This window comes from Canis lupus, chromosome 17, assembly GCF_048164855.1.
Source record: "Canis lupus baileyi chromosome 17, mCanLup2.hap1, whole genome shotgun sequence".
Classification (NCBI taxonomy): Eukaryota; Metazoa; Chordata; class Mammalia; order Carnivora; family Canidae; genus Canis; species Canis lupus.
This window is the reverse complement of record NC_132854.1, coordinates 15,089,716-15,116,987: the sequence shown is the minus strand read 5'-3', so window position 1 is coordinate 15,116,987 and position 27,272 is coordinate 15,089,716. Positions and strand designations below refer to the sequence as shown.

Genomic DNA, 27,272 nt, shown 5'->3' with positions numbered 1-27,272 from the left:
CTCCGGATGGCGCCGGGCACGCCAGAGGAACCGGCCTGGAACAAACCTAACGCCAGAGTGAGTGAGTAACCTAAATCGTAACCCGTGCAAGTGCCTCATCAGTCTTGCTGCTCCACATGTGATGGATGAGCTGTGATAAGCACAACGTGCAAGATCCATTATTCCAACAGGTTCCCCGCGTGCAGCCGCCGTGGGCCACTCTCCGCAGAGCGCCGCGCTCCCTCGGCTGCTGTGGCTCCCCGGTTTCTGTCTCTCAGAATCGTCCAGACTGGCTCCCTGGCCGGGGCCGGGGATGGGGCCGGGGCCGGCGTTCCCAGGCTTCCGAGCCATTGTCCTCGGCCTCGGGTCACTAAGGTGCGTCTGTCTCCTCGGCGAGCTCCGGCGTCCGGCGGGGTCTCGCGCAGCCGCGTCCGTGGAGGCCGGACTCGGACTCGCTGCGAGACGCTCTGCCCCGCGCGCCGCCGAGCGGTCCGTTCCGAGACCTCCGCTCCGGGCGCTCGGGCTTCCCGGGGCCAGGCGGGGCCGCCTTCCCGCCGGCCCGGGCGGCTCCACCTGCCTCAGTACCCGGCCCCCTGGAGAACCGCCTCCGCGCTCACCTACGGCTCCGGGAGCGGCCCGAGGCGGCCCCGCGGCCTGCGCATGCGGACTGGGCGGCCGCCTCCCTCGGGCCGGCCGCGGCCGTTTGGAGCGCCCTGACAGCTCCACGACCCGCGGACGCAGCCTCGTCTCGTGCCTCCACGTTGTCCTATCAGAGACGGGGCGGGGCGGCGGCCCCCGCAGCCTATCAGCGCCGACCACGACCCCGGCGAGCCCAGTAGGCGAGCGGCCAGGAGGAAGGCGATTGGACGGCGGCGGCGCTCGGGGCGTAGCGTCGCCCGGGCCCCGCCCCCCGCCCCCGCCCCCCGCCGCCTTCCTCCGCGGGCGCCAGCTGCCGCTTAGGCCTGAGCGAGAGCCGACGGCGGGCGGGCGCGCGGGCGAGCGGGCGCGGCTGCACCCTGAGCGCCGGCGGGGCTGCTGGGCCCCGCACCCTGTCTCCTCCTCGCCGCGGGCGCCCTCGGACATGGTGGCCCCCGGCTCTGTGACCAGCCGGCTGGGCTCGGTGTTCCCCTTCCTGCTGGTCCTGGTGGACCTGCAGTACGAAGGTGAGTCCAGGCTGCCCTGCCCGGCCGGGGGGCGGGGGGCGGGGGGCGGGGGGCCGGGGGGGGGGCTGTCCCGGGCGCCCGCCCCCGCCCCCGCCCCACCCCCACCCCCACCCCCGGCGCGAGTCCCGGGGCGGCCCGGGCGGCTGGGCGGGAGCCGGGGAGACCGCGCGGCCCGGCTGGGCCTGAGCCCGCCCCTGGGCGGGGGCCGGCGCCCGGTTCCGGGTTTGTGGGGGGGGGGAGAGGCGCTGGGACGGGCGGCTTCGGAGCGAGGAGCGGGGCCGAGGGGAAGCGGGGGGGCTGCGGCGCGGCGACTCCCGGCGCGTCGGGGGACGCGGAGCCCCGAGCCGCCGTCGGGTCCCGGCCCCGCTGGGACTGCGCCTCGGCGCCGGGGCACTGGGTCGCGGTGGCTGGGAGCAGGCGGCGAAGGCGGCGGGAGGGGAGGCTGCTTTCGCTTTGGAGTTCCGGGCGGGGGGAGGGGAGCGTGTCGGCTGCGTGCGGCGGGGCCGGCGTCGACTGCCGCGAGTTGGGTAACCGCCGCCTGGCTCGGTTCGGCGGGTCGAGGTTGCCGGGTCGGGGCGTGAACCAGCCGGTGCAGGAGTTGCAGCTCCCGGAGGGCGAGGCACGGAGTTTGTGGTCCTTTACTACTTCCCCCCTGCGTGGTGTCCCCTTCGGCTTAGGGCTGGCTTTCCTTTTTTGCGAGTTCTCTGAAAAAAAAAAAAAAAAAAAAAAAAAAAGGTCCCCTTATTAAAAGGTACGGAACGCTTCGATTTCGCAAGAGTCCTACAGATTGGATGGTTGGCTGCTCTTAACAGAATAGCAAAAGTTAGAGGGCTGTCCCATCTTGAGATGCCCCCGGGGGGGGGCGGGTAGTAAGAATTAAAGCTCAAAGTGCCAGTGGAAGTCGTGCTGCCAGCCTGATGACCCCGGTAGAGTGACAGATCTCGTGCTCTGATCTACTTTCAAGCCTATGGGAAGGGCGAGGGAGGGGGTCACACATTTAGGTATGAGTTTTAATGTTAGATTTGGAGGGAGTAAGGAGCCACAGTTGGGAATTTTTTTTATGGTACCTCCCCCCCCCCCCCCCCCCAGAATTCTCAACCTGAAAAAACATTTATAATACACTCCACTTTTTAGGGCTCATTCAAGGCATTGTTGGTGGTGGTGTTCTCCTGGTGACCCCATATTTTTTGAACCCCAAATCAGAGCATATATCATGACAACATTGGGACAAAGTATTTGACAAAGAATTTGCCTAGATTGCCCCCAGACAGTCTAGGGAATTGAAATTTGGATGCCCGGACCACTTTAATATGGGTTGAGTATTCCAGTTCTCTTGCATTTTCTAATCCTGACACTCTCCTCCCCCCCCCCCCCCCGTTCCCCCCCCCCCACACTTTGTCCAGTTACTACTAGTAATTTATTTTGAGCACTCAAGAAAAAGTTGCCTGTGTTCTCTTCAATGCTTTTTTTTTTTTAAGTAATGTGCACATTTTTATAGGATCTGCATGTCCTGCTAGCTTTTGGACTACCTTTTTGCAATTGCTGTTCTGTGGGATTCTTAGTACTTCATTTCCTTCCTTTAGTATTTTCCATAAGAAAAAACTTCCTTAGTTTTTCTGTATAGAAGGCAGTTCTCAGAGGAGTGCCAGCTGTGCCAGTGCTGTTCTTGAGGAACATTGCCTGTATCAAGTAGCAGGGACTTGGTACAGGTAGTAGGGAAGAAAGGGAAAAGATCTTAAATTGATTAAAGGTTTGTGTGCCAGGCACCTTTCAATAAGCAATCTCTCACTCATGGGAAGATGTGATAATTGTACCTATTTTACAGATGAGGGAACAGAGGCTCCAAGAGTTTAAGTTTAGCTATGACGTCATAGAACTGTTAAATCCAAGCACCATAAATTAAACTCACTTACGTGGCTTTAAAGTTCATCTTGTGTGCAGGCTGGAGACAGAGATTAAGTGGGTGACAGTATCATGAGGGCCCCAGCATTTGTAAGTGGTGGCAGCTGAGAGAAATAAGCACTTTTTTTGTTTACCACTGGCAGTAATGAGGTGATTTCCTGGCATGTTGTTGTTTTGTTTTAAAGATTTTATTTATTCATGACACAGAGAGAGAGAGGCAGAGAGACGCAGGCAGAGGGAGAAGCAGAAAGAGCGCCACACAAAGAACTCGATGTGGGACTCGATCCCGGGACTCTGGGATCACACCTTGAGCTGAAGGCAGACACTCAACTGCTGAGCTACCCAGGCGTCCCTTCTGGCATGTTTTATACAGTGGTTCTCAAACTTGAGTGTGTATTAGAATCTTAATTGGAGGGCTTTAAAACAGTGCTGGGTCCCTCTCGCAGGGTTTGTGATTCAGTACGTCCGGATGGGACCTGAAATTTCACATTTCTAAAAAGTAACCACTGGTGAGAACCACCGGTCTAATAAGTCATATAGAGGAGTAAAATTAGGTGGCTGCCATGTAATAGACACTAAATTTGGTGATGGGAATGTAAAAGTAAGAAAGAACCTCTGACCTAAATTGGCAAACTGTTAGCTCCTGTTTTCCAAAATAAGTTGTGTTTGGCTTCAGTAACCTCAGAGTCCTCCAGGGGGATGTAGGTCTGAGGTTCAGAGGGAGAGGAAAGGAAGGAGAAAGGTGTGAGCCATTGAATGTGAAACAAAATTGCATGTGACAAGAGGGTCACCAGTAATTAGCTTAGTTGGCCTATTTTTTTTCTGACTTAAAAATATTCATCTTTTTTTCCCCCCTAGGCTTTTCTATTAATTGTGATCCAAAGAAAGAAACTATGTAATAGTCTTATGAATTGAAAGATTACATCTTTTAGCACCCCCTTTAGAAATGGCCTTTGAAAGAAGTCCAAAGCACTAGGTTAGGAATAGAATTTTTGGAGCTGAAAGAAAACTTTAGTAGTTTCTAGTATTCTCATGTTACAGATAACATAGCTATTTTAATTCTTTGCTAATGATTTGTTCTGTTTGGTGCCTTGACTAGGAACACAGCCTGGGAACCAGGCCTTCTTTTATCTTTTTTTCTTCCCTAACATACTTCCTGGACCCAGTTTTTCTTTATTTCACTGAACTGACTTGACTAAACCATTTATTTGGCCATTGTAAAGAATAGTTGGAAATCTTTAGGTATAAATGATATTGATAATTTTTATATTCATCTAACCTACTTAAAGTGTGCTTTGTCTTTTCTTGGATTTTTTCTGGCATTATTTAAATTTGGAAAGAAAAAATAAAGTAGGGAAAATGAATGATACCTCAGTAATTTATATATACTAAGTATTTTAGCAGATGATCAGATAGCATTTAGAGTTCTTTTAATGTGATAAGCTGTAGTTAGTAATATACAAGTTCCAGTTCACTTGACTAGTTATCCTGAAATGTAGTAGTTTTGATTCTGTGGGACAGGTTGTTGCTCTGAGATGGGATTCCCTACAGGAATTATTAGGCTTCTCATATGAAGTGGATTAATTATGGTTAAATTTAATTTCTTTTTTCATGGTTTTCCTTTGATTAATGTCCAGCAGTTTATCTTTGTTTATATGAAAATATCATGGGAACCCAGTCACCTGCTTTTTAGATTTTAAAGATATTTATTTATTTATTTATTTATTTATTCATTCATTCATTCATTCATTCATAGAGGCGCGCGCGCGCACACACACACACACACACACACACACAGAGGCAGAGACACAGGCAGAGGGAGAAGTGGGCTCCATGTAGGGAGCCTGATGTGGGACTCGATCCTGGGTCTCCAGGATCATGCCCCTGGTTGCAGGTGACACTAAACCGCTGTGCCACTGGGGCTGCCCTGCTCTTTAGATTTTAACCATAGGTATTTTTCTTTCAAGATCTTTAGAAAGCTGGTTTTAAAGAAAAATTATTTTTTGTTTTGTAAATCTAATACGTTTGTGTCTTTTGGAGTTCCAGTATATGGGAATCAGTCAGCAGAGGCTTACTCTAAAGCGCTTTCTGGTGAGATAATCAGAGTATACAACTCATGATTTTGTCATCGAGTTTACAGACCACTTGGGGGTATTAAGATATGCTTTGGGAAGCATGCATGTCCTCTTCCCTCCTTTCTCAGTTTGGATTTCATGATCCACCTATAGTCACTCCATTGCAAACACCCTTTAATTTCCTTGCCCCTGTATTCTTTTGTTTTACTCAACTATCAACGTTTGACACCTGTGAAACCCAACTTGGCCAATTTGTTTGTTGTACCTCAGAGTTGAACATAGGTGGAGAAAAATGGAGACAACCCTGCTGACTGGTCTCATTGTAAGCATATAACCTCAATTTCAGGAATATTGCCAATATTCCTACAGTTCCCTAGTATGTCTTTTCCTGGAAATCAGGATTTCAGACCTTTTCTTTCCTTAAATCTCCAGTGTAACCCTCTTTTCCTCCATCTCTTTACCTCATTTTTTTAGACTTTGTTCTTATTTGAGAAAACGAAAGCCACCACAGGGCGATTCCTTTACTTTCTTCCATGAAAGTCATTAGCCTATCTATGTTTATATTTGTCTGCTACTTTTCTTATATTAAAATGGATAAAGTTCTCTATTCCTGGCAAAATCCAATTCCTATACTTATGCCCTGGATTTTATTTCCTCCCATCTTCTGAAAATATTGCTCCTATATTTATTGTTTCTTTCCTTGTCATCACTTTGTTTCTCTCTGTGGGATCTGTTGACATCAGCACTCCAAAGTGCTGTAGGGTTTCCATCCTTTTTTTTTTTTTTTAAACTTTTATTTATTTATGATAGGCACACAGTGAGAGAGAGAGAGAGGCAGAGACACAGGCAGAGGGAGAAGCAGGCTCCATGCACCGGGAGCCCGACGTGGGATTCGATCCCAGGTCTCCAGGACCGCGCCCTGGGCCAAAGGCAGGCGCCAAACCGCTGCGCCACCCAGGGATCCCAATCCTAAACTGTTCTTTGATGTCATGTGTCCCTTCTGCTACTGAACTGTGTCTTTGCTTCTCTAAAAAGCAGGACTTTGAAGAGTTGTTGATAGTCTATTTCCTCATCTTTTGTTCTTTCTTTAACACATTACTGCACTGATAACTGCAAATTCTTACTATGTGACTCCTATTTACTTACACCTCTTTCATCTTACTCTTCCCTTCATCATTAGGCTCTCACCATGCCAACTTCTTTTTTTGATTTATTTTTCTTTTATTATTATTTTTTTTAGAGAGAGAAAGTGGTGGTGGGGGGTTGGTGGGAGGGGCAGAGAGAGAAGAAGAGAGAAAATCTCCAGCAGGCTCCACACCCCGTGCTAAACCTGATTCAGGGCTCAGTCTCAAGACCCCAAGTCTCAAGACCCCAAGATCATGACCTGAACCTCAATCAAGAGTCCAATGCTTAGCCAACTAAGCCACCCAGGTGCGGCTACACCAACTCCTTTTACTTCCAAATGCCAACCTCATTTCTGACTGATTCTTGCTGTTCCCACAGTCTGGAAAGCTTCAAATGAGGTCTTCATTTTTTTTTTTTTTTTAAGGTTTTATTTATTTAGAGAGAGAGCGCGCATGAGAGCACACACACGAGTGGGGAGGTGGGGAGGTGGGGGAGGGTAAGGGGCAGAGAGAAGCAGACCCTCCCCACTGGATAGGGAGCCCAATGTAGAGCTCCATACCATGATCCTGGGATCATGACCTGGGCCCAAGGGAGATGCTTAACTGACTGAGCCACCTAGGCTCCCGCACATAAGGTCTTCAAATGAACATTCATATTTCAGAGAAGCCTATCCTTTTTTTTTTTTTTTTTTTTTTTAATTTATTTATTTACGATAGTCACACACACAGAGAGAGAGAGAGAGAGAGAGAGAGAGAGAGGCAGAGACACAGGCAGAGAGAGAAGCAGGCTCCATGCACCGGGAGCCCGACGTGGGATTCGATCCCGGGTCTCCAGGATCGCGCCCTGAGCCAAAGGCAGGCGCCAAACCGCTGCGCCACCCAGGGATCCCTGGAGAAGCCTATCCTGACACACTATGTAAAAAGGGCTCTTTCCTTCAGTTAATAGTCTCTGTTTACCTTTCTGAATTTTCTTCACAAAACTTCATATTGTCTAAATTATCTCATTTATTTTTCTTTCCTGTCCTCTCTAGATTATAAGCTTTATGGAAAGAGCTCTTGTCTCTGTACTTGAAACATAGTGACGTGAAGTAGATGTGCAATAAATATTTTTTAAATGGATGAGTGAAGTTGACTATCTGAGCTGGTTTTTTTTTTTTTTTTTTTTTTTTGCATGGACTCTTCTAAAATTATTTTCTAAGTTTAGAAGATAAAATTCATTTATGCATTCAGAGTTAATTGAAGCAAAGGCAAATAATGTCCATTGAAATTGAGCAAACCTAGTTCAATAGATATTATTATCCTAATTCACCTAGGAACATTTTAATGCACACATTTAGTTCAGATGTACCACACAACTATTCAGCCCTTTTTTCCTTTCAATGTGGCTCAACCACTTTTTGGGTCATGGTGGCTGGAGAGAGATGCTTGGGGTTTCCAACTCAGTGTATTTATATTGAAACTGTTTTGTCATTGGTCCTTAGTTGACCATGGAATTGCTAAGATAATGCACTTTTTGCTCTTTCTGTGGCCAATTTCCACTTTTTCTGTTTTTGCTCTGAAACTTCAGACTCTGCCCCATCTGTCTTGACTCTTGGATTCAGATCAGATTTTTTTACATAGTATTTTGTCATTTTTGCCTCAGGTGCCTTTGTAGGATGACCTGTGGGTTTTCCTCTTCCATCACATTTTTTTTTTTAAGATTTTATTTTTAGTGATCTCTACACCCATCATGGGCCTCGAACCCACAACTCCCAGGATCAAGAGTGACACTCTGCTCACCGAGCCAGTCAGGAGTTCCTCTCTTACCTCACATTCTAAGTTGCTCCAATTTGAATAACCACCCTGGGCTTGCTACCTGTGACATCACCTGGTCTTAGCTTGAACCTTAGAATCTTTCATCACTAGTTCTTGCCTTTTTCATTCTTGTTCTTGGACTCTTGATTCTGACTCTCACCACATTATACTTTTAACCCCTCAATTTCACATTTCTTAAAATTCTGTATTTCTTGCTCTCTAAAATATGATGGATTCTAATACTAACTTCATGGAAAGACTTAGCTACTGTACCCTTTTTCTTACACTTCCTGTATATTTTGCTGAACTATAGCTATGCTTGTCTAAGGAGAAACCTACTATTTAATACTGGTTAGGAAATGGCATGGCATTTGATTGCTTCTTTCTCTCTTAGAGAGTAGGAGATAGCTCTTGTCACTGTCTCCTAGTATGTGGCAGAAGAAGAAAAAAGTAACCATGGCTCAAAATAGGGTTGAGATACTATAAAAACAGCCACAATTTGCAAATAATTTTCTCTTTTTACATATCAATGTCTCAAAGAATCATCTTTGGTAGTATCAGTTTGATTTGATAATTGTTAATATGTATCCTGGATTCTATTCTTTTTTCTTTTTTTTTTTAACTTTTACACTAAGTATCTTGTCGTATGCTGTGTATATAAAATGATTACCCTTGTAAAATAGAAATTTATGAAAATTCAGAGAGGTAGATGTTAAGGACTGACAGAAGTAGTAGTATGGCACCTGTTTAGGGATAAGTTTTTGTTCAGGCTTCAAATTTAGTTCTTCTTTGAATATTCACTAATTCATGAAAAGTGGTTTAGAACATTATCCAAAAGATTCGTTTTACTACAAAAAGGAACAGACTTATCGCTTGTCAGGCTTTTGGCTAAGATCAAGTGAAGGAACAGACTTCCTGGAGTCTGAAGGGATTCCTACTTGAAGTTACTCTGGTCAGCTGGGATTGTGTTGAACATTCTGCAGACAGAATTGTTTCAAATCTGCAGCTGCCTGGGAAACCTTCAGGTGGTTGAGCCTGGCTCACACAGGAGGAACCAGATAGATGATCCAGACATCAATTCTGTTATTCTGATGACTTGTGATACTTTTAAGTAAGAGGGAAGATTGGATAATGAGTGTCCACTTTGCACAAGGTACTGAATTAGGTGATTTAAAGAAGAAAAGATGTTTTTTTTTTTTTTTCTTTTTTTCTCTCAAACTTTTTATCTGGATTGGGGTATTGTGTTGTGAGAGGCTAGCAAACTGTGAAGGTCATTATATTGAGATGGTGATATTGCAAAGTGAAGTCATGTACTTGTGAGTGTGGAGATGTCATAGCAGCATAGAAAGGGCTTTCCCCCACCCTCTCACTGCAGTAGTTAGGGAAGGTCTCACGTAGGAGCCAGCATTTGGGGGCAGAATCCTGATGGAGGAGTAGAAATTTCCCAGGGGGCAAGCGGGAAAGGTCTTTTGGAACAGCAAGTTCAAAGGGATGTGGCTTGAGAACATAGTCTATTCAGGGAAGTACAGCTAGTTCATTCTGGTATAGAAGTGTAAAGTAAGAGGTGGAGGAATGAAGGATGATAAGGCTGGACCCACATCATGGGATCTGATCATTAAGGGTATTATTTGCCTTTAGATCTGAAGGGGTTTAGACTGAATCTAGCCACTGATGTGAAAATACTGCATACTTTTTATTAGGAGTGCATTTTTTAAAAAAGATTTTATTTATTCATGAGAGACACACACAGAGAGAAGCAGAAACATAGGCAGAGGAAGAAGCAGGCTCCCTGCAAGGAGCCCAGTGTGGGACTCAATCCCAGACCCTGGGATCACGCCCTGAGCTGAAGGCAGATGCTCAACCGCTGAGCCACCCAGGCGTCCCTAGGAGTGCATTTTGGAAGGATTGCTCTGGTCCAGCATGGGAGCTGGATTTGGAGGAAGATGAGGGAGGATCCCAGTTGGGAGGCACACCATCTTTTGCAGGGAGAAAGGAGACTGCATAACAACCCTTAGACTGTGGCAGAGTCAGTTATGGAAATGGGACCAAGATGCACAGAAGGAATTCTTTCTGCATGATTGGGGTAGGCCATGGAGAATTTTCTTAGAGGAGGTGGTATTTACTTATTTTAAATGGAAATCATATTGGATAAAAATTGTGACATAATAAAGATCAGAGTTTTATTCAGAAGGGACAGAAATGCTGGATATGTCTTTTAATCCTAGAAGGTGAGAGAAATTGAGTTTGAAGAGTAATTTAACTTTTGGGGTGACAGTAGAGGGCATACCAAATTACTTTTATTGGAAGGAATAGTAAAAATGGAATAATTTTAAGTGGGTTTTGGTACAGTTTACAGAGAAGTTAAAGGTCACCCCGAGGCGCATGCCTGGCCTTAGTGACCATGGAAGTCAACCCCTAAGGCTTAGCTCTTGTTGTCCTGTCTCCCAGGATATGCTTATTAGAGAGGTAACTCTGCTATGCCAGGTTCTGGGGCCCCCGTTCTTTGATGAATTTCACCTGTTTATTCAAGGTCATGAATGTCAATGAAATCAGATAAGTAGGGGTCATTTTTGTTCATGACCAGTTGGTGCAGTTCCAGTAGTGACAGATTTATGCTTTTTTCCAAGTGTAACTCTAGCACACCCTTATATTCAGCCAGTTCTCCCGGTTACCATAGTCTGGTCAGTCTTTCCTTTTTTCTCTCTTTCTCTCTTCTTTCTTTTTTAGATTTTATTTATTTATTTGACTGAGAGAGAGAGAGAACATAAGCAGGAGGAGCAGCAGGCAGAGGGAGAGGGAGAGGGAGAAGCAAGCTCCCCTCAGAGAAGGGAGCCCAATGTGGGGCTTGATCTCAGGACCCTGGGATCATGACCTGAGCCAAAGGCAGGTGCTTAACCGACTGAGCCACCCAGGTTCCCCCATATTTGGTTTCTTGATATCCTGAAGAATTTGGGATTTGGCCATCTTGTTGCTCTGCAACTTCTGAGTTTCTCAGCATCTTTCTCCTCTTGAGATTGGTGAAGAAAATATTTGGCAAAGTTTCTCAAAGTCACACCACTGGGGTCAAAGTAGTAAGAAAAGGACAGGTAGATAGATGTAGGAGGCATAGAGCTCCAGGTTGATTTGGCAATTTGATGGTGTCTCTGATTCCTAGATGTAGTTTTGGTGCAGCTCTGAGAGGAATGCATAATCGTGATGGGTGGCCAAGAAGGGGTCCTCTGAGGGCACTGTTAGGAGGTGGTAGAGAGCCAGTGGGATGTTGAGCTCTTTTTCCTTCCAAAAGGCACTGTGAAAGTAGGAAACCACAATGACTCTCAGTGGGGAATGTCTGTCTTGAAATAGCTTGATATAACAAACAGTTTGAAGAGCTTTGCAAATGCATTCTTGTCTGCTGCTAGACTTAGGTTCAAATTAGCGTTAGAGGTTGGAAACCATTCTGCTAAGATGTTATATTAAATAATGGGTTGAGTGAGTGAAGCATACAGGGCTTAGTAACTGGAGCACCTAGCCTGGATTATAGGGAAGAGGATCGTGAGCTGTGCTGAAAAGAAAGTTGGGCTTTGGGATCGAATCTTGTTTTGCCAGTTGCTGTGAGTCTTCCAGCAGGATGGGTAACTTCTTTGAGTCTCAGTTTCCTGAGTTATAAGAATATGAAGGATATTTACTTTCTATGGTCGTTGTGAAAATTAAGTGAAATTATGACACTCAGAGTATCTAGCACATGGTAGATTCTTATTTCCTTCCGTGTTACAACTTTCCTGTTAAATATTTTCATAGCTGGAAAAGGAAAACATTTTGACTAATAGTTTATTTCATCCAGATTTCTTCCTTCCTCACGCAACCTGGAATCTTCTATTCAGTGCATTAATCTGATCCTTTGAGAAAATGTAACAGGGAAAAGTTTGAAACCTTCATGTTATTTTGAAGTCTGTCCCCTTCCTATTCCCTGCATTTTGGAATACACAGAATCCCATCAACATGCCACTGTAATTACTTGTACCCCCTGTAATAGGTTGAATTATTCCAGAGTTCATACACAGTGCTTTCATCATTCATATTTGATTCTTAGTTAGTCTCTACTGTACACATACTTCAAAGTGAATGATGCACAGATTTTTGTATTTTACACTAGGAACTATGTAAAATAACTATATTTATGGATGGATAATTCATATTAGAAATTATCTTTAAAAATTGAAAATGAGCAATCTGTTTTATATCCCTACCTCTAGTCCCTTAAAAAGATTTATTTATTTTTTTTAAAAGATTTTATTTATTTGTTCATGAGAGAGACAGAGAAAGAGAGAGGCAGAGACACAAGCAGAGGGAAAAGCAGGCTCCATGCAGGGAGCCCGATGTGGGACTCAATCCCGGGACTCCAGGATCACGCCCTGGGCGGAAGGCAGGTGCTCAACCACTGAGCCACCCAGGCATCCCCACATAGTAAGTTCTTTGTTAGAACCCATTCTAATGACGTCTCTTTTACTTAGAATAAACTGTGATTTTCCTACCATGGCCTGAAGGGCCTAGTGTGATCTATCTTGCTTATATCTTCTTTACCTCCCTCCATACTGGAGCCTCCTTTTGATTCCTTGAAGGTGAGCTAGGTGCTACCCAAGCCTTTTGTACTTGTTTTATGTTCTTTGCTTCGTCATATTTTGGCTTCTTGGAGGCAGCAGTCATTCAGGATTCTCCTTCCACTCCCTGATCTCTTTCCTCTCCATTATGTTTGAACTCAAACATTATCTTCTCAGGGAAGACTTATTTGACCCTTTTGTCTATATTAAGTTCTCTTCCTCCTCTTTTCCTTTGGCAGTTGGTCAGGGCATTTAGAAATGGTTTTATCATCTTCTCCACAGCTAGAGCAGTTCAGTGCATAAATACTTGGTCTGGTTTTTATAAATGCTGCATCCTTTTTAATTTATAAGAATGTCAATTATATTCATTTTTGGAATTTTTTCCCCTATTTTTTCCCTTAATTCTCTTATTTGATGTTAGTTTCTTAAAGATTGATTTTATCATCTTCGTAAATTTCTTTTTCTTTAAGATTTTATTTATTTTTTTATGAGAGACACAGAGAGAGAGAGGCAGAGACATAGGCAGAGGGAGAAGCAGGCTCAATGCAGGAAATCCAATGTGGGACTTGATCCCCGGTCTCCAGGATTAAGACCTGAGTTAAAGGCAGAGCCATAACTGCTGAGCCACCCAGGTGTTTCATCTTTGTAAATTTCAGAACTGCTCATTGCCAACCTGTGAATATTGATTGTGGGAGAGGGCTGATTGCCTGGCTGGAGGCTGGGAAATCCAAGGGTTCCTTTCTTTTCCTGTATCAGAGTTTGGAGCACTCAAAGAGTTGCATTCACCTGCATGGCACACTTCCCCTTGGGAAGGTGTTTGGATGTGATTTTGCCCACTAACCCTATCCTGTCCTTTCTGTGTCTTTTTTTCCCTAAAATTTTGTTTTTCTGATGGCCCTCCTTGTTTAAAAGTTTTTTTTTTTTTTTCCTGAACAAGTTATGCATTCTTTAAATAGCTTCTGTCATTTCTGGAATCTGAGCACATTGGGAGGTAGGCTCATGTTTTCAGTTGGCTGTCCTGATCTAGTCTCTGTGGTCCACTTCAAAACATTTTTTTTTTCAATGTAAGAGATTTTTATCAGCCAGTTGTCTCTTAATTGAAGAGATTTAAATAAAAAAAAATTGGTTTGGGGAAATATTAAAAATAAACCAAAGTAGAGAGAATAATATTGTGTACGAGGGTGTACTGTTACTCAGTTTGAGAAATTATCAACACATGGTCAATCTTGTTTCACTTATACTTTCATTTTCCTTTCAAGATTATTTTGAAGTCAGTCCTATTTTTCATATTTTGTATTCTATAAATACTTCAGTATGTGGCAGAGATGCCAGTATAATGCTTAAAAACAGCTGGACTTCTTCCAGAGGGTGGTCTCCTAAATGGCTAAAGCTTAGGTGATTCTTCTCATTGCTTCTTTGGAAAAGACCATCCTATTCATCTCTGTTATGGCCACAGTTTTACACATAGTATATATTTAGTATCATTTGTTTAATGAAATACATTGGTTTCCATAATCTTCATTATGCAAAGCAGGCTGTGTTTTGGCTATGGTGTGGAATTAGGTGACCCTTACTATCAGAATATAACTGGTTTCTGAATTGCATAGTGAACTTTCAGAACAAGAGCCTCTATTCTCATTTTAAAAGGAAAAGCTAATGCTTTCCCAGCCCATTGAAAACTCCAAATAATTTCTCTAAATGTTACCCACGCACTCTTAAATAGGTTAGACATTTTTACATTGTTGCCCCAAACTACAGGGCTCTGCAGGAGCCTGTTTTTGGGTCTCTTTACCTCCCTCCCCTTGCCTTTCTCCTGTGGAGGGGTCCATCAGGCACCTTAGGAAATAAGACACTGTACAGAAATTAGGAACACAGAAAAGGCTACTTTGCTTAGTAGGGCAAATAACAACAAGATAAAGTGAATTTCTTCCAGCTCTCTGCTGTAGTAGAGGAAGAGAATCCAATTGCTTTTGATGACTAAAATGGCACACAGAGTTGTTCACATAGTTGTGGCTGGCATCCTGGATTCTGGTTCTTTCTTCACTTGGCTTCCACATCCAGATAGTCACTGTAAGCCATGTGTAGTCTTCTTTCTCTCTCATATTTCTCTGAGCAATCTGTTCTCTATTTCCATGGCTACTCCACAGTCAGATCACCATGATGTCACCTGGATTATTGTACCAGACACCTTATGGTTTCCCTCTTCCCTTCTGGCTGTTTATGACACTCACCTAGCACTTAAATCGAACCATTCCGGAATAATGAAATCATGACAGAGGAGGGCTACCTAAATGTAAGACTTTAATTTCTCTGAAAGCCACATTGATTCTCTTACTTCTGGGCATTTAAATGTGAAGTTCTTTGTGTTTGGAGTGTTGGTTTTTTCCCTGTTAAGGCCTTTTCACATTGACGATGTTCTCATTTTTCCTTCAGGTTTCAGGTGAGACCTCAGGAAACGCCCTCAGTGTTGTCCAATAGAACTTTCTATGATGAAAGGAAATATTCTGTATTGTTTGCAATGTTTCATGTACTATCCACTAGCTTTCAAGCACTTAAACTGTGACTAGTGTGACTGAGAAGTTGCATTTTAAATTTTACTTAACTTTAGGTGTTAGGTGCCCTAACTTGTGCCCTTACAGCATCTTGTGTTTATTCCCCCCATCATAACACTGTATTACATATTTTCCTAAATTTTTTTATTAAACATTTCACAAAGTTGGAAGAATTTTTTAGTGTACATTCCTGTATCCATCACCCAGATTCTACCATTAGTACAATTACCATACTTGGTTTTAATACATATCCATCTGGCCTTTCTCTATCTATCCGCTAATCCTTTTTTAAAAATACAGGGATGCCCGGGTGGCTCAGTGGTTGAGCGCCTGCCTTCGGCTCAGGGCATGATCCTGGGACCCAGGATTGAGTCCCACATTGGGCTCCCTGTGGGGAGCCTGCTTCTCCCTCTGCCTATTTTTCTGCCTCTCTGTTTGTGTCTCTCATGAATAAATAAATTTTTAAAAAAATCTTAAAAAAATACATTTCAGGGGTGCTTTGGTGGCTCAGTCAATTAAGCGTCTGACTTCCTCAGATCATGATCCTGGGGTCCTGGGAGTGAGCTCTGCATTGGGCTCCCTGCTGGGTGAAGAGCCTGCTTCTCTCTCTCCCTCTACCTGTCACTCTGCCTGCCACTCTCTCACTCTGTCAAAGAAATAAAATCTTAAAAAAAAAAATCAAAACAATACCAGTACACATTCCTCTAAACACTTTAATATGCATATCACCAATAGCTTTTCTTGCTATAAAATTTATATATGATAAACTATCCATATTTTTTTTAACAAAGATTTAATTAATTTATTAGAGCAAGAGAGAGATAGAGAACATGAGCAGGGGGAGGGGCAGAGGGAGAAGTAGACTCCCTGCTGATCAGGGAGATGCCAGATCCTGGGACCACAACCCGAGACCAGCTCGACTCTTAACTGACTGAGCTACCCAGGTGCCCTTAAACTGTCTATGTTTAAGTATCTATTTGCTAAGTTTTGATTATTGCACATCCCAGTGTACCCCATACCTCTATCAAGATTAGAACATTAGCATCACCCCATAAGTTTCTCTCCTGCCCCTTCCCAGTCTGTCCTTTCTCCCACCTTCCCAAGTGATGACTGTTCTGATTTTTTTTTTCCTACAGTGTCTGTTTAGCATCCTGAATAGCTTAACATCATGTTCACTGTAAGAGAGAAATGCTTTGGCTTCTTAGTTTTCATATGCACCCTTCTACACACAAAATTAAATTTTGCATTTGGTTTTCAGCTAAATCAGCTCTGTGGCTACCAAAAATAAGAGATTGTTTTAGGGTTGCCCTGGAAGTTCACAGTGGGAGACTTGAGCTGAGGGTTTGAGCTGAGCTGTTTTTTCTCTCACTAAGTGCTCTAGTGCACTCAAAAGAATCCTCCCCCCCTCCCCCGAAAAAAAAGAATCCCTGCACATCACAATCCTTACCTTCATCACTACTTTCATTGCTGTTGTGCAACAGCCTTGGTTTTCCAGTTAGCATGTGATTATTGTCAACCACAAATGATATCTTGATTAATTCTGATTCTAATACCTGCTTTGGATTACTGATATCTTATTTCTTATTGACAGTGAGCTCAGCACTGTACTCAAGCTCAAGGGCATGACCAAACCAGTCCTCAAAACCTGTCTTTGTGGGTCTGTCTGCTAGGATAGTGTATAAGTTTGGCTCTATTTAGGGGATACAGACCATAGAGTAATTTAAAACAGGGAAGTTTATATTAAGCAGGAAATAACCTCCTCAGGTATAGGTGAGTCTGGGTTGGTTGGCCTGTGTGTATGGGATGTGTGTGGGGGGACGCATGCAGCTTGGAGCTCTTGGTGTCCTCACTGGGAGATAGTGCCTAGTCAAGACTGCTGGCTTGCTGAGGGACTGGACCTGTGGACATATGGCTAGCATAGGGCACCACTGGATATCCTCCCCATATGCACCATGTAGCAGGAGCCAGAAAAAAATAAAGACAGCAACAAGATCCAGAAAATATGCTTCGGTACATTTTACTGTGACAGAGTGTACAATTGTGCTCAGCATAAAGAAGAAATGCTTAAAAACCAGTCCATTTTTATTTTACTTTAAAAGATTTTATTTACTTATTCATGAGAGACACACAGAGAGAGGCAGAGACATAGAGACATAGGGAGAGGGAGAAGCAGGCTCACTGAGGGGAGCCTGATGCGGGACTTGATCCCAGGACCCTGGCCGGGATCATGACCTGAGCTGAAGGCAGATGCTTAAACACTGAGCCACCCAGGCATCCCAGCTAGTTCATTTTTAAAGCCAGGTACTGAAGGATGAATTTAGATCGGAGAGGTAGCAGCACATTGATAATTGGCCTAGTCAGTCAGATCATGTTATTGTACTCACAATTCCTAAGTAGCTCTCCATTTTACCCGGACTGTACACAGGCAGGCCCTCTACTTCTTTGACCTCATCTTATACTACTGTCTTCCTTGTTCGCTCTGGGGTAGCCATCCTGGCTTCCCTGCAGTTTTGAAACATAACCTGGCATGCTTCTGACTTAGGGCTCCTGCACTCGCTGATCCTTCTTGAGAAGCTCTTTTTCTACATATTTGCATGGTGGATTCCTCACTTTGCTTCAAGTAAATCTTTGCTCAGATGTCAGTTTCTCGGTGAGGCCCACTCTTGACCACCTTCTTTAATACTGAAAGTCCCAGTACTCCTGATGGCCTCACAAGGCTTGATTTTTTTTCCATGGTACCTTTCACCTTGTTAGGTGTCTGTTGACTGTGTAATTTATGTATTATGTCTGTCTCCTCCCTCCATAATGTCCAATAAGTGGCAGAGGTTTTTGTTTGTTTTGCAGTTGTCCCAAATACCTAGGATAGTGCCAGGTGCCTTGTAGATGCTCATTAAGTACTTGAATATTAAAGTGGACTTGATGATAACTCATGAAAATGAAATTCTAGTTTAATAAAGCAATTATGATAGCAATTATGATTTTGTCATTTGACATATTTTTACTACTGTGTTAGGCAGTTTCCTTTATATTTTGAAGATTGGTTACATTCTTTTTTTTTTTTTTAAGTTTTATTTATTTATGATAGTCACAGAGAGAGAAAGAGAGGCAGAGACATAGGCAGAGGGAGAAGCAGGCTCCATGCACTGGGAGCCCGACGTGGGATTCGATCCCGGGTCTCCAGGATCGCGCCCTGGGCCAAAGGCAGGCGCCAAACCGCTGCGCCACCCAGGGATCCCTGGTTACATTCTTTTGACAGACCAGTGATATGGGTATATTTTGGGGTCACTCATACTCTATAAACTGAAGCACTGTGCTTTAGTGTTATCTTTTCTGTGTCACTCTTTAGCGTCTGTGACTCTTATCTGAGGTGCCTGAGGCAAATAACTATACATACATGTGTGTGTGTGTGTGTGTGTGTATACACACACATATATATATATATATATTTTTTTAAAGATTTATTTGAGAGAGAATGCGTGAGCACAAGTGGGGGGACAGAGGGATAGGGAGAAGCAGATTCCCTGTTGAGCAGAGAGCCCCACGTGGGGCTTGATCCCAGGACCCTGGGATCATGACCTGAGCCAAAGGCAGACACTTAACCAACTGAGCCACCAAGGCACCGCATATTTTAAAAATTTTATTCTTCAGAACTAAATCTTGATCATGGAAAGTTAACTTATTTTTGTTGTTGTTTTTAGGTGCTGAATGTGGAGTGAATGCAGATGTTGAGAAGCATCTTGAATTGGGCAAGAAATTACTTGCAGCTGGACAGCTAGCTGATGCTTTATCTCAGTTTCATGCTGCAGTAGGTTTGTATCTTGGAACCAAAATCCTCAGTGGTCATCCTTGTGAATTCTAATTAACGGCTTCTTCTTTGGATAACATTTAAGAAAAACATTATTTAATGTTTTGAGAAAACATTTAAAAATATTTGCAGGATTCTGGATGAAATAGATTAATAAATGCACAACGCCTAAATGCATATGTATCTAACATGAGAGAATTTTCCAGATAATTTAGACTTTCTATTGTAAGTACCAAGAATAATTCAAAGTAGTTTTGACAGAAAGCTTTTCTGTCTTATACAGTTTTTTTGCCCTCAAAAGATTTCACTGAAGGCAGTTTAATTTTCTTGATGACTTGAGATTGTCACTATAGTTATTTTACTTTGAGGACTTTTGGGGATTCTGTGTCCATTGCCTCTTCTGAGTTGGCCGAACTTCCTCCATCTCTTAGGCTGTTCTTTTGCTCACTTGCATTTGTCTGTAGCGTCGATTATCTTTGCAGCTGTTAGTCTTTTGGGACTGAGAGAAACGAAATGACCACAGTAAATAGGTTATAAGTGAGCCCTTAAAAGATTTTCTTAGGAGTCACTGCATACACTTTTGTGCTAGGACTATTTGACACTGACTTTTCTGAATTCTTTTTAAAATTAACTTATACATTCTCACCTTTATTTGGGATGGTTAGGAATGACAAGTTAACTGCAGAGTAATGAGGTAGGGTTTTTTTTTTTTTTTTTTTTTTTAAGATTTTATTTATTTGAGAGAGTGAGTGAGTGAGTGACAGCATGAGCAGAGAGAGAGGGAGAAGCAGACTCCACACTGAGCAGGGAGCCCAATATGGGGCTCAATCCCAAGACCTTGGGAATATGACCTGAACCAAAGGCAGATGCTTAATTGACTGAGCTACCCAAGTGCCCTGAGGTGGGTTTTTTTTTTTTTTTTTTATAAGATACAGTTCTGCTCATCAGAAGAATTATCATCCTACTCTTATAATTTACCTTATAAACAGAACATGATTAGATTTTGGTTTGGCAGTATTTTTCTTCATGTTTTTTAGTAAACTCAGACTTTTATTACTGGTGTTATTAACTTTCTGGAATAATAGGAAAGCTAGATTTTAATCCTGACTTTGCCTATGTTTGATAAACCTATGTTTATTGCTCAAGTTATGTAAGTAAATTTTGGCTTAAACAAGCTACTTGCATATTTCTAGCAGTTTTCACTGTGCCACCCACAAATGGATTTTTTGTGAAAGTTAGGTGAGAATAATGTATATAAAGATTTTTTTAAAAATAGTGTACAATCACACATGGAAGGTATGTAGAAATATAATTTTTTTTAAAATTTTATTTATTTATGATAGTCACAGAGAGAGAGAGAGAGAGAGAGAGGCAGAGACACAGGCAGAGGGAGAAGCAGGCTCCATGCACCGGGAGCCTGACGTGGGATTCGATCCCGGATCTCCAGGATCGCGCCCTGGGCCAAAGGCAGGCGCCAAACCGCTGCGCCACCCAGGGATCCCCGAAATATAATTTTTATGTCTCTGAAAATTAAGACTTTTAATAAACAGACTTGATATGTTAATAGTTTCTATAAGGAAATTCTTTCACTTTAGCGATTAGCTCACCTTGGCGAATGGTAGGTAATTGGCACAATAATTGCACAAGTTACTATATGACCATATCATTACTGAGTTCACACTTTTCTAGAGTTTTGAACTGTCTTCAATGCTGTGCAGGGTAATGAAAGAAAATTTCTGTTATTGTTTTAGATAAAGCGTGTCTTAAAAAAATACTGATTCTTCCCTAATAGTGCAAGAAGATTTGCAGAAACATATATCTTCTACCTACTTTATTATTTGCTTTCTTTAATCTCAGGTTTAGCAGAAACATCAGGGCCATGGCATATTGTTACAGTAGTTTAAAACTATTGCCTGTTTTTCTTTAGCTTCACTGCTAAAGAATTCTTGAGATGGCTCTTTCCCAAATACTCAATAAAATGTTACTGTATTCACTGAGAGATGTGAATTAGTAAAGCTAAAACATGGTAATCTATTTGTGGAATTCGGTGAAGGGAGAAAGTGAAGCACTACTGGTGCATTCAGAATTCAGAGAGTACCATTCTGGCTGTCTTAATTTGGTGGGTGTAGCAATTCTCAGATGGTGCCCATGTCATAATTTCTGAGGAAGACCTGTGTAGTTTGGGACATTCATCATTTTAGTTTGTGTAAAATACTGATTGTAACTGTAGAAAATAAAGTTTAAATTGTATATGATGGTAATATACAGGAGGTGGTGATGGGGATAGTGGTGTTATGGCCTGTTGAATCTCTTATGAGATGTGTGTTTATCAGAAAAGAGCTTTAGATCCTCTGTTTCAATTGTTTCATTTACCAAACAACAAATTTAGTGTGGCCACACTGGCTGCTTCGGATAGCCCAGTGAATTAGGGAGACCCTGTCACCAGCATTGAGTTAGTCTAGGTCTCCTGACTTGTAGATTAATGAGTTACACAGTTCCTGGTGTAGGCCATGGAGCCTTGTCTGTGATGAAATGTCATTTGTGTTTTAATACATTGCTTTAAACGGACCATATAAAGGACTCATTAAATGTTTACTCATTTATTATACTGCCCAAATTCTCAATTTTGTGATGTGCTTTATTTCTTTAACTTCTGTGATTAGAAATTGATGTTAAAGTTTGTAATTGAATTTGGCTTGCAGCATTTGTAAGTTATCAATGGATCATTTTTTATTATAATACTGTAGTTGACATTTTTTGTGGTTGTGGCACCCTTCCATTTTCATTTTTGAAAAATTAGGTGCATTTTGAAAATTACCTGGGCCTGGTATGTTTTATGATTACATTTTTAACACAATAAAAGGTTTATATATTAAAATTCCATAGCAACACAAATTGTTTCTGTACTGTGGTACAGATCTATCAGTGATTTGATTTGAAGCTTTTTTTGTATCTGGAATATGAATATTTTTTGGCAGGAGTTTTAAGATTTGGAACTGATGGAAATATTCTTGATCTGTTAAAGAACAGTGATGAGTACCACTTTCTAATTTGTCTTCTGAAAGTTGCATCTATTTCAGTGTTATGAACCAGACACAAGTTTTTTTTTTATAATAAATTTATTTTTTATTGGTGTTCAATTTGCCAACATACAGAATAACACCCAGTGCTCATCCTGTCAAGTACCCCCCTCAGTACCCGTCACCCGTTCACCCCCACCCCCCGCCCTCCTCCCCTTCCATCACCCCTAGTTCATTTCCCAGAGTTAGGAGTCTTTATGTTCTGTCTCCCTTTCTGATACTTCCCACACATTTCTTCTCCCTTCTCTTATATTCCCTTTCACTATTATTTATATTCCCCAAATGAATGAGAACATATAATGTTTGTCCTTCTCCGATTGACTTACTTCACTCAGCATAATACCCTCCAGTTCCATCCACGTCGAAGCAAATGGTGGGTATTTGTCATTTCTAATGGCTGAGGAATATTCCATTGTATACATAGACCACATCTTCTTTATCCATTCATCTTTCGATGGATACCGAGGCTATTGTGGCCATTGCTGTTATAAACATCGGGGTGCAGGCAGACACAAGTTTTGTTTAGAGATTTACCATTAGAGAAAACTGCAGTGCAGTGTGAAAATCCCCTCTTATTCTCACAGCATGATCTTATGGAGATAATGAATTCTAGGGTCTGAAATCACTTTTTTGATAGACTTAACAGAATGTCTTAGCTGTATCTGACAGGAACGAATGTCTCATGAGGTGGATTAAATGGTGTGCATTTCTGAAATGATATGTTCCTCCATTTATTTGGTAAGAAAACCAGTATCACATTTACAGTTTTGCTAAGTCAAAAGACAAAAGCCTATCTATATTTATTGTCACTTAACTATATCATGATGCTTTCTCATTACATTTGTACTTCATTTGTGAAATGGGGACAGGCATTACTATTCACATTTAGACAGAAGGACACAAAGGGTACTTTAGTGACTTTCTAGATGTCACATTCTAATTCAGAAGATTGTGAACTTCTTAGGGATAGATAGAATCTTATTATTATTTTTATTGAAGTATAATTAGCATACAATATTAGATTAGTTTCATTGTACATGTTGATTTGACAGTTCTATACATTATCCATTGCTCACCATGATAAGTGTAGTCATCTGTCACTATACAATATTATTACAATGTTGTTGACTCTATTCCTATGCTATACGTTTCGTCTCTGTGAGATTTATAAAATGAATAAGTCTGTGCCTCTTAATCCTCTTTATTTTACCCATCTCTCCACTTCAACCCCTCTGGCAACCACCAGTTCTCTATATTTGAGAGTCGATGTTTGTTGTGTTTTTTTTTTTTTTTTTTATTTATGCTATTTCTAGATTCCACATATAGGTGAAATCATAGGAAGGGTGCCTGCTGGCTCAGTTGGTGGAGCATGTGACTTTTGATCTTGGGGTTGTATGTTCGAGCCCCATGTTGGGTGTAGAGTTACTTAAAAATAAAATCTTTAAAAATAAAATAAATGAAGCGGTGCCTGACTGGCTCGGTCAGTGGAGCATGCAACTCTTGATCTTGAGCCCCAAGTGTAGAGGTTACTTAAAAATAAAAAAAACTTTAGTAAAATAAAATAAATGAAATCATGTGGTCTTTTCCTTTTTTCTGACTTATTTCACTCAGTGTAATACCCTCTTCGTCCATCCATCTTATTCATGTTATTGCAAATGGTAAGATCTTTTCTTTTCTTTTCCTTTTCCTTTTCCTTTTCTTTTTCCTTTTCTTTTTCCTTTCCTTTCCTTTTCCTTTCCTTTCCTTTCCTTTCCTTTCCTTTCCTTTCCTTTCCTTTCCTTTCCTTTCCTCTCCTCTCCTCTCCTCTCCTCTCCTCTCCTCTCCTCTCCTCTCCTCTCCTCTCCTCTCCTCTCCTCTCCTCTCCTCTCCTCTCCTCTCCTCTCCTCTCCTCTCCTCTCCTCTTCTCTCTCTTCTCTCTCTTCTCTCTTCTCCCTTCTCCCTTCTCCCTTCTCCCTTCTCCCTTCTCCCTTCTCCCTTCTCCCTTCTCCCTTCTCCCTTCTCCCTTCTCCCTTCTCCCTTCTCCCTTCTCCCTTCTCCCTTCCCTTCCCTTCCCTTCTTTTCTTTTCTTTCGATGGCCGAATGATATTCCTCTGTGCATGCACTTTGTCAGCCACATCTTAAGGTTAGGTGTCATCCTATTTTGTCATTATTTTAATCTCTGATAGGCACTCAGTAAAAGTTTGAATGAAGGAGTGGGTAGAGTTGGGTTAGCTGGAAGCGAGGATAAAAATTTTTTGTGTCTAGGCAAGGGTGTTGGTCTTTTCTGCTTTCCACCACCACTGTGTACATCATTTGTATGTATTTTCTGATGTATTTTCTCCAGATAGTAGTTGTGGGTTTTTTTTTTGTGGCTAATTTTCTCATATTTGAGTTGTTTGGTAGTTTGAGAATTAGACCTTAAATCTAACTCTTATGTTCAAATTTCCAATAAACTATTATAACAATTTGGGATCCCTGGGTGGCGCAGTGGTTTAGCGCCTGCCTTTGGCCCAGGGCGCGATCCTGGAGACCCGGGATCGAATCCCACGTCGGGCTCCCGGTGCATGGAGCCTGCTTCTCCCTCTGCCTGTGTCTCTGCCTCTCTCTCTCTCTCTCTGTGACTATCATAAATAAAATAAAAATTAAAAAAATCTTTAAAAAAAAAAACTATTATAACAATTTGAATGACCTGTTTTCAAATGAAATTTAATATTTCTATTTGTAGGCTTGTAAGTATTTTAAATAATGAACTGTATTGTATATTGAATGGATAACATAATGATTATTTTCAAAGTTATCAGATTTTGTATTATGAGAAACTAAGCATGAATTACTTAAGCCAATCTTTATTCAGCTGCTGCTTTATGCACAATGATACAGGAATGGACACTAGTTCTAGGAACTAACTGTTGGTGTTTTAAGATGAAGATGTGGGAAAGCCTTTTTTTTTTTTTTTTTTTTGCCATTCAGGTGACCCTATACAGCTAAGAACATTGGTTCTTTTTTTTTTTTTTTAAGAACATGGATTCTTGATTCACACATTGAGCCATTATCATTTGATTCCTTGTTTTTGTAGGTTTTGTTACAAATTGGGGTTCTAATCCCATTTCATGTCTCAAGAAATACCTAAAAACTGAAGAATAAAGCAAATGAAAGTGAGCGCTCCAGAATTATTATTTTTTAAAGATTTTATTTATTTGACAGAGAACGAGCAAGCACAAACGGGGAGCAGCAAAGGGAGAGAGAGAGAAACAGACTTCCCACCGAGCAGGGACCTTGATGTGGGGCTCAATCCCAGGAATTTGGGATTGTTACCTGAGCCAAAGGCAGATGCTTAATTGACTGAGCCACCTAGGCACCCCTCTGGAATTATTTTATATAGATATTTTTAAATATATGCATAATCAAATACTTAATACAAAAGCTATATCATATATAACCCTCTTTGGAGGTTTTTCTATGTAGACTGTAATGATCAGTTTTTTCCTAAATAGAAGTCCAATGCAATTTTTAGTGAAGGTGCCTTTTTGATAAAACACCCAACATCATCACTGAGCATTCTTCTTTTCTTGAAAGAACTAGATACAGAGTTCAAAATAAGCAACATCTGTGTTTGCAAATGCCATTGCCAATCTCATATGAGAGAATGATCTGGATATCCTGGTGAGACACATCTCTATAAGAGCTATGTCTGTTCTCTGGAATCCCTGAGTGGAGTGGCTAGCAGGGAAAAAGGGAACTGTGTGATCAGATGTTTGCTTTGCCACCTGGATGGAAAGTACTCCAAATGGAAAACTTTCCCAGACCAATGATGTCACAATCTATGAGCAGCTCGTCTTCCAAAAGCAAGAGATGGCAGTGTCTGCCAGAGCTTCTGTGCCAACTCGGGAGGACTGCTGGGACCAGAGGACAGGCAGTGTAGCACAGACCTCAGCCCTCTCTCTCTCTCTGGTCCCCTCTGACAAAAACCTCTTCTGGACTGAACAGAGTGAGGCAACAAAACATTTACTCCCCAGGATTAGAGACCTGGCTCTGGAAGGTAAGACCCACGGGAAGGGAGCCATATTCATCTGGAAGCTGGGAAATGTTTTCCTTGGTCAGTGGCTGGGCTCATGTTGGCGTGCTTCCTTCTTGTCCACAACAGGTTGGCACTAAGGAGAGCAAACAAAATAGAAGCCAATTTAAAGGGTCTGTTGGACTTTCTCAATGAGAAGGACCCAGGAATCAGGGCCAGAAGCAAGGGACGAGTAGGGTAGGGGTGAGGAGACCCTGTGGGAAAAGCTGGCTAGCTCCAGGGACCTGTGAAGTATTACAGTGTCCTGTGGCAATAAGAAAGACCAAAGAAGCTGTGTCTCTTCTGACTTCTTTTAGTCCCTTGCTTGTCCTAGGCATGTCTCAGTGTTGGTATTTATTGTGGTGATCAGCAATTTGTTTCCATTTCCTTTTATTTGAATACCTGTGGGCCGGGTGATACAGTGACACAAAAGTGAATTCACTCGAATTTATTTCTCTAGACTGACGTGGTATATAATAGTATCAGAGGGAGTGGTAAGTGTTATGGGCACAGTAAGAGGCATACTATCTTACCGAATGCTATGGAAATGGAGGGAATGGAAGGTATATTTTCACATGTATAATCAAATAAGTCATTTGAGCTGTGCCTCTGAGATCGAATAGGATTTGGACATATGAAGATGATAGTGTGTGATGTATACTCCAGGCCTTAAATTGTGTTATATCTAGTATTTATTTTTTGCTTAGTGTAAATAAGTCATGGAAAACATGAGGTTTTTTTTTCTCTGATTAATGAATGTAGAAATACTCCCTGTTCATTGTGACACATTTTGGGATATGTATATACAGTATAAACAAAACCCCATCTGTCTGCCCAGATGACTTCTGTTGACCTGTGGTAAATTTCCTTTTACTTTCAGAGGAGGTCACTTAAGCATCAGAAATCCTCAGGTATCAAATCATTCTTACAGCCAACTATGCTGATCAGATTCACATATTTAATTTATTGCATATTCTAAATTGAATATGAACTGAACCTAAAAATATTCTATATCATGTGTGCTCTAAATATAGTTACTCTGTTTACTTTTTCTTCAGGCTAATTACAGTTTTTTGTAGGAAATGTCCTATATACAGGCTGCTGACCGTGTTCTTTTTCCCTTATCTTCTAAGCCAAATGGGCCAGGAAAGAAATTTCAGTGATACTTAGCTGGGATACATGGATTGT

At 42.1% G+C, this 27,272-nt stretch overlaps 1 protein-coding gene across 2 annotated transcripts in view; it reads left to right on the top strand.

Annotated features, from left to right (window-relative positions):
* Positions 1–912: 912 nt before the first annotated feature.
* Positions 913–27,272, top strand: part of DNAJC3 (DnaJ heat shock protein family (Hsp40) member C3) — a 92,389-nt gene continuing 66,029 nt past the window's right edge. The window contains exons 1-2 of one of the 2 annotated variants that reach the window (XM_072782601.1): positions 913–1,142; positions 18,865–18,975. In XM_072782601.1, the coding sequence (XP_072638702.1) occupies positions 1,061–1,142; positions 18,865–18,975 (193 nt within the window). In that variant the 5' untranslated portion in view covers positions 913–1,060. Of the gene's footprint in view, positions 1,143–1,659; positions 1,762–18,864; positions 18,976–27,272 lie in introns of those variants that run through there. The other variant, XM_072782602.1, reaches the window with a different exon arrangement.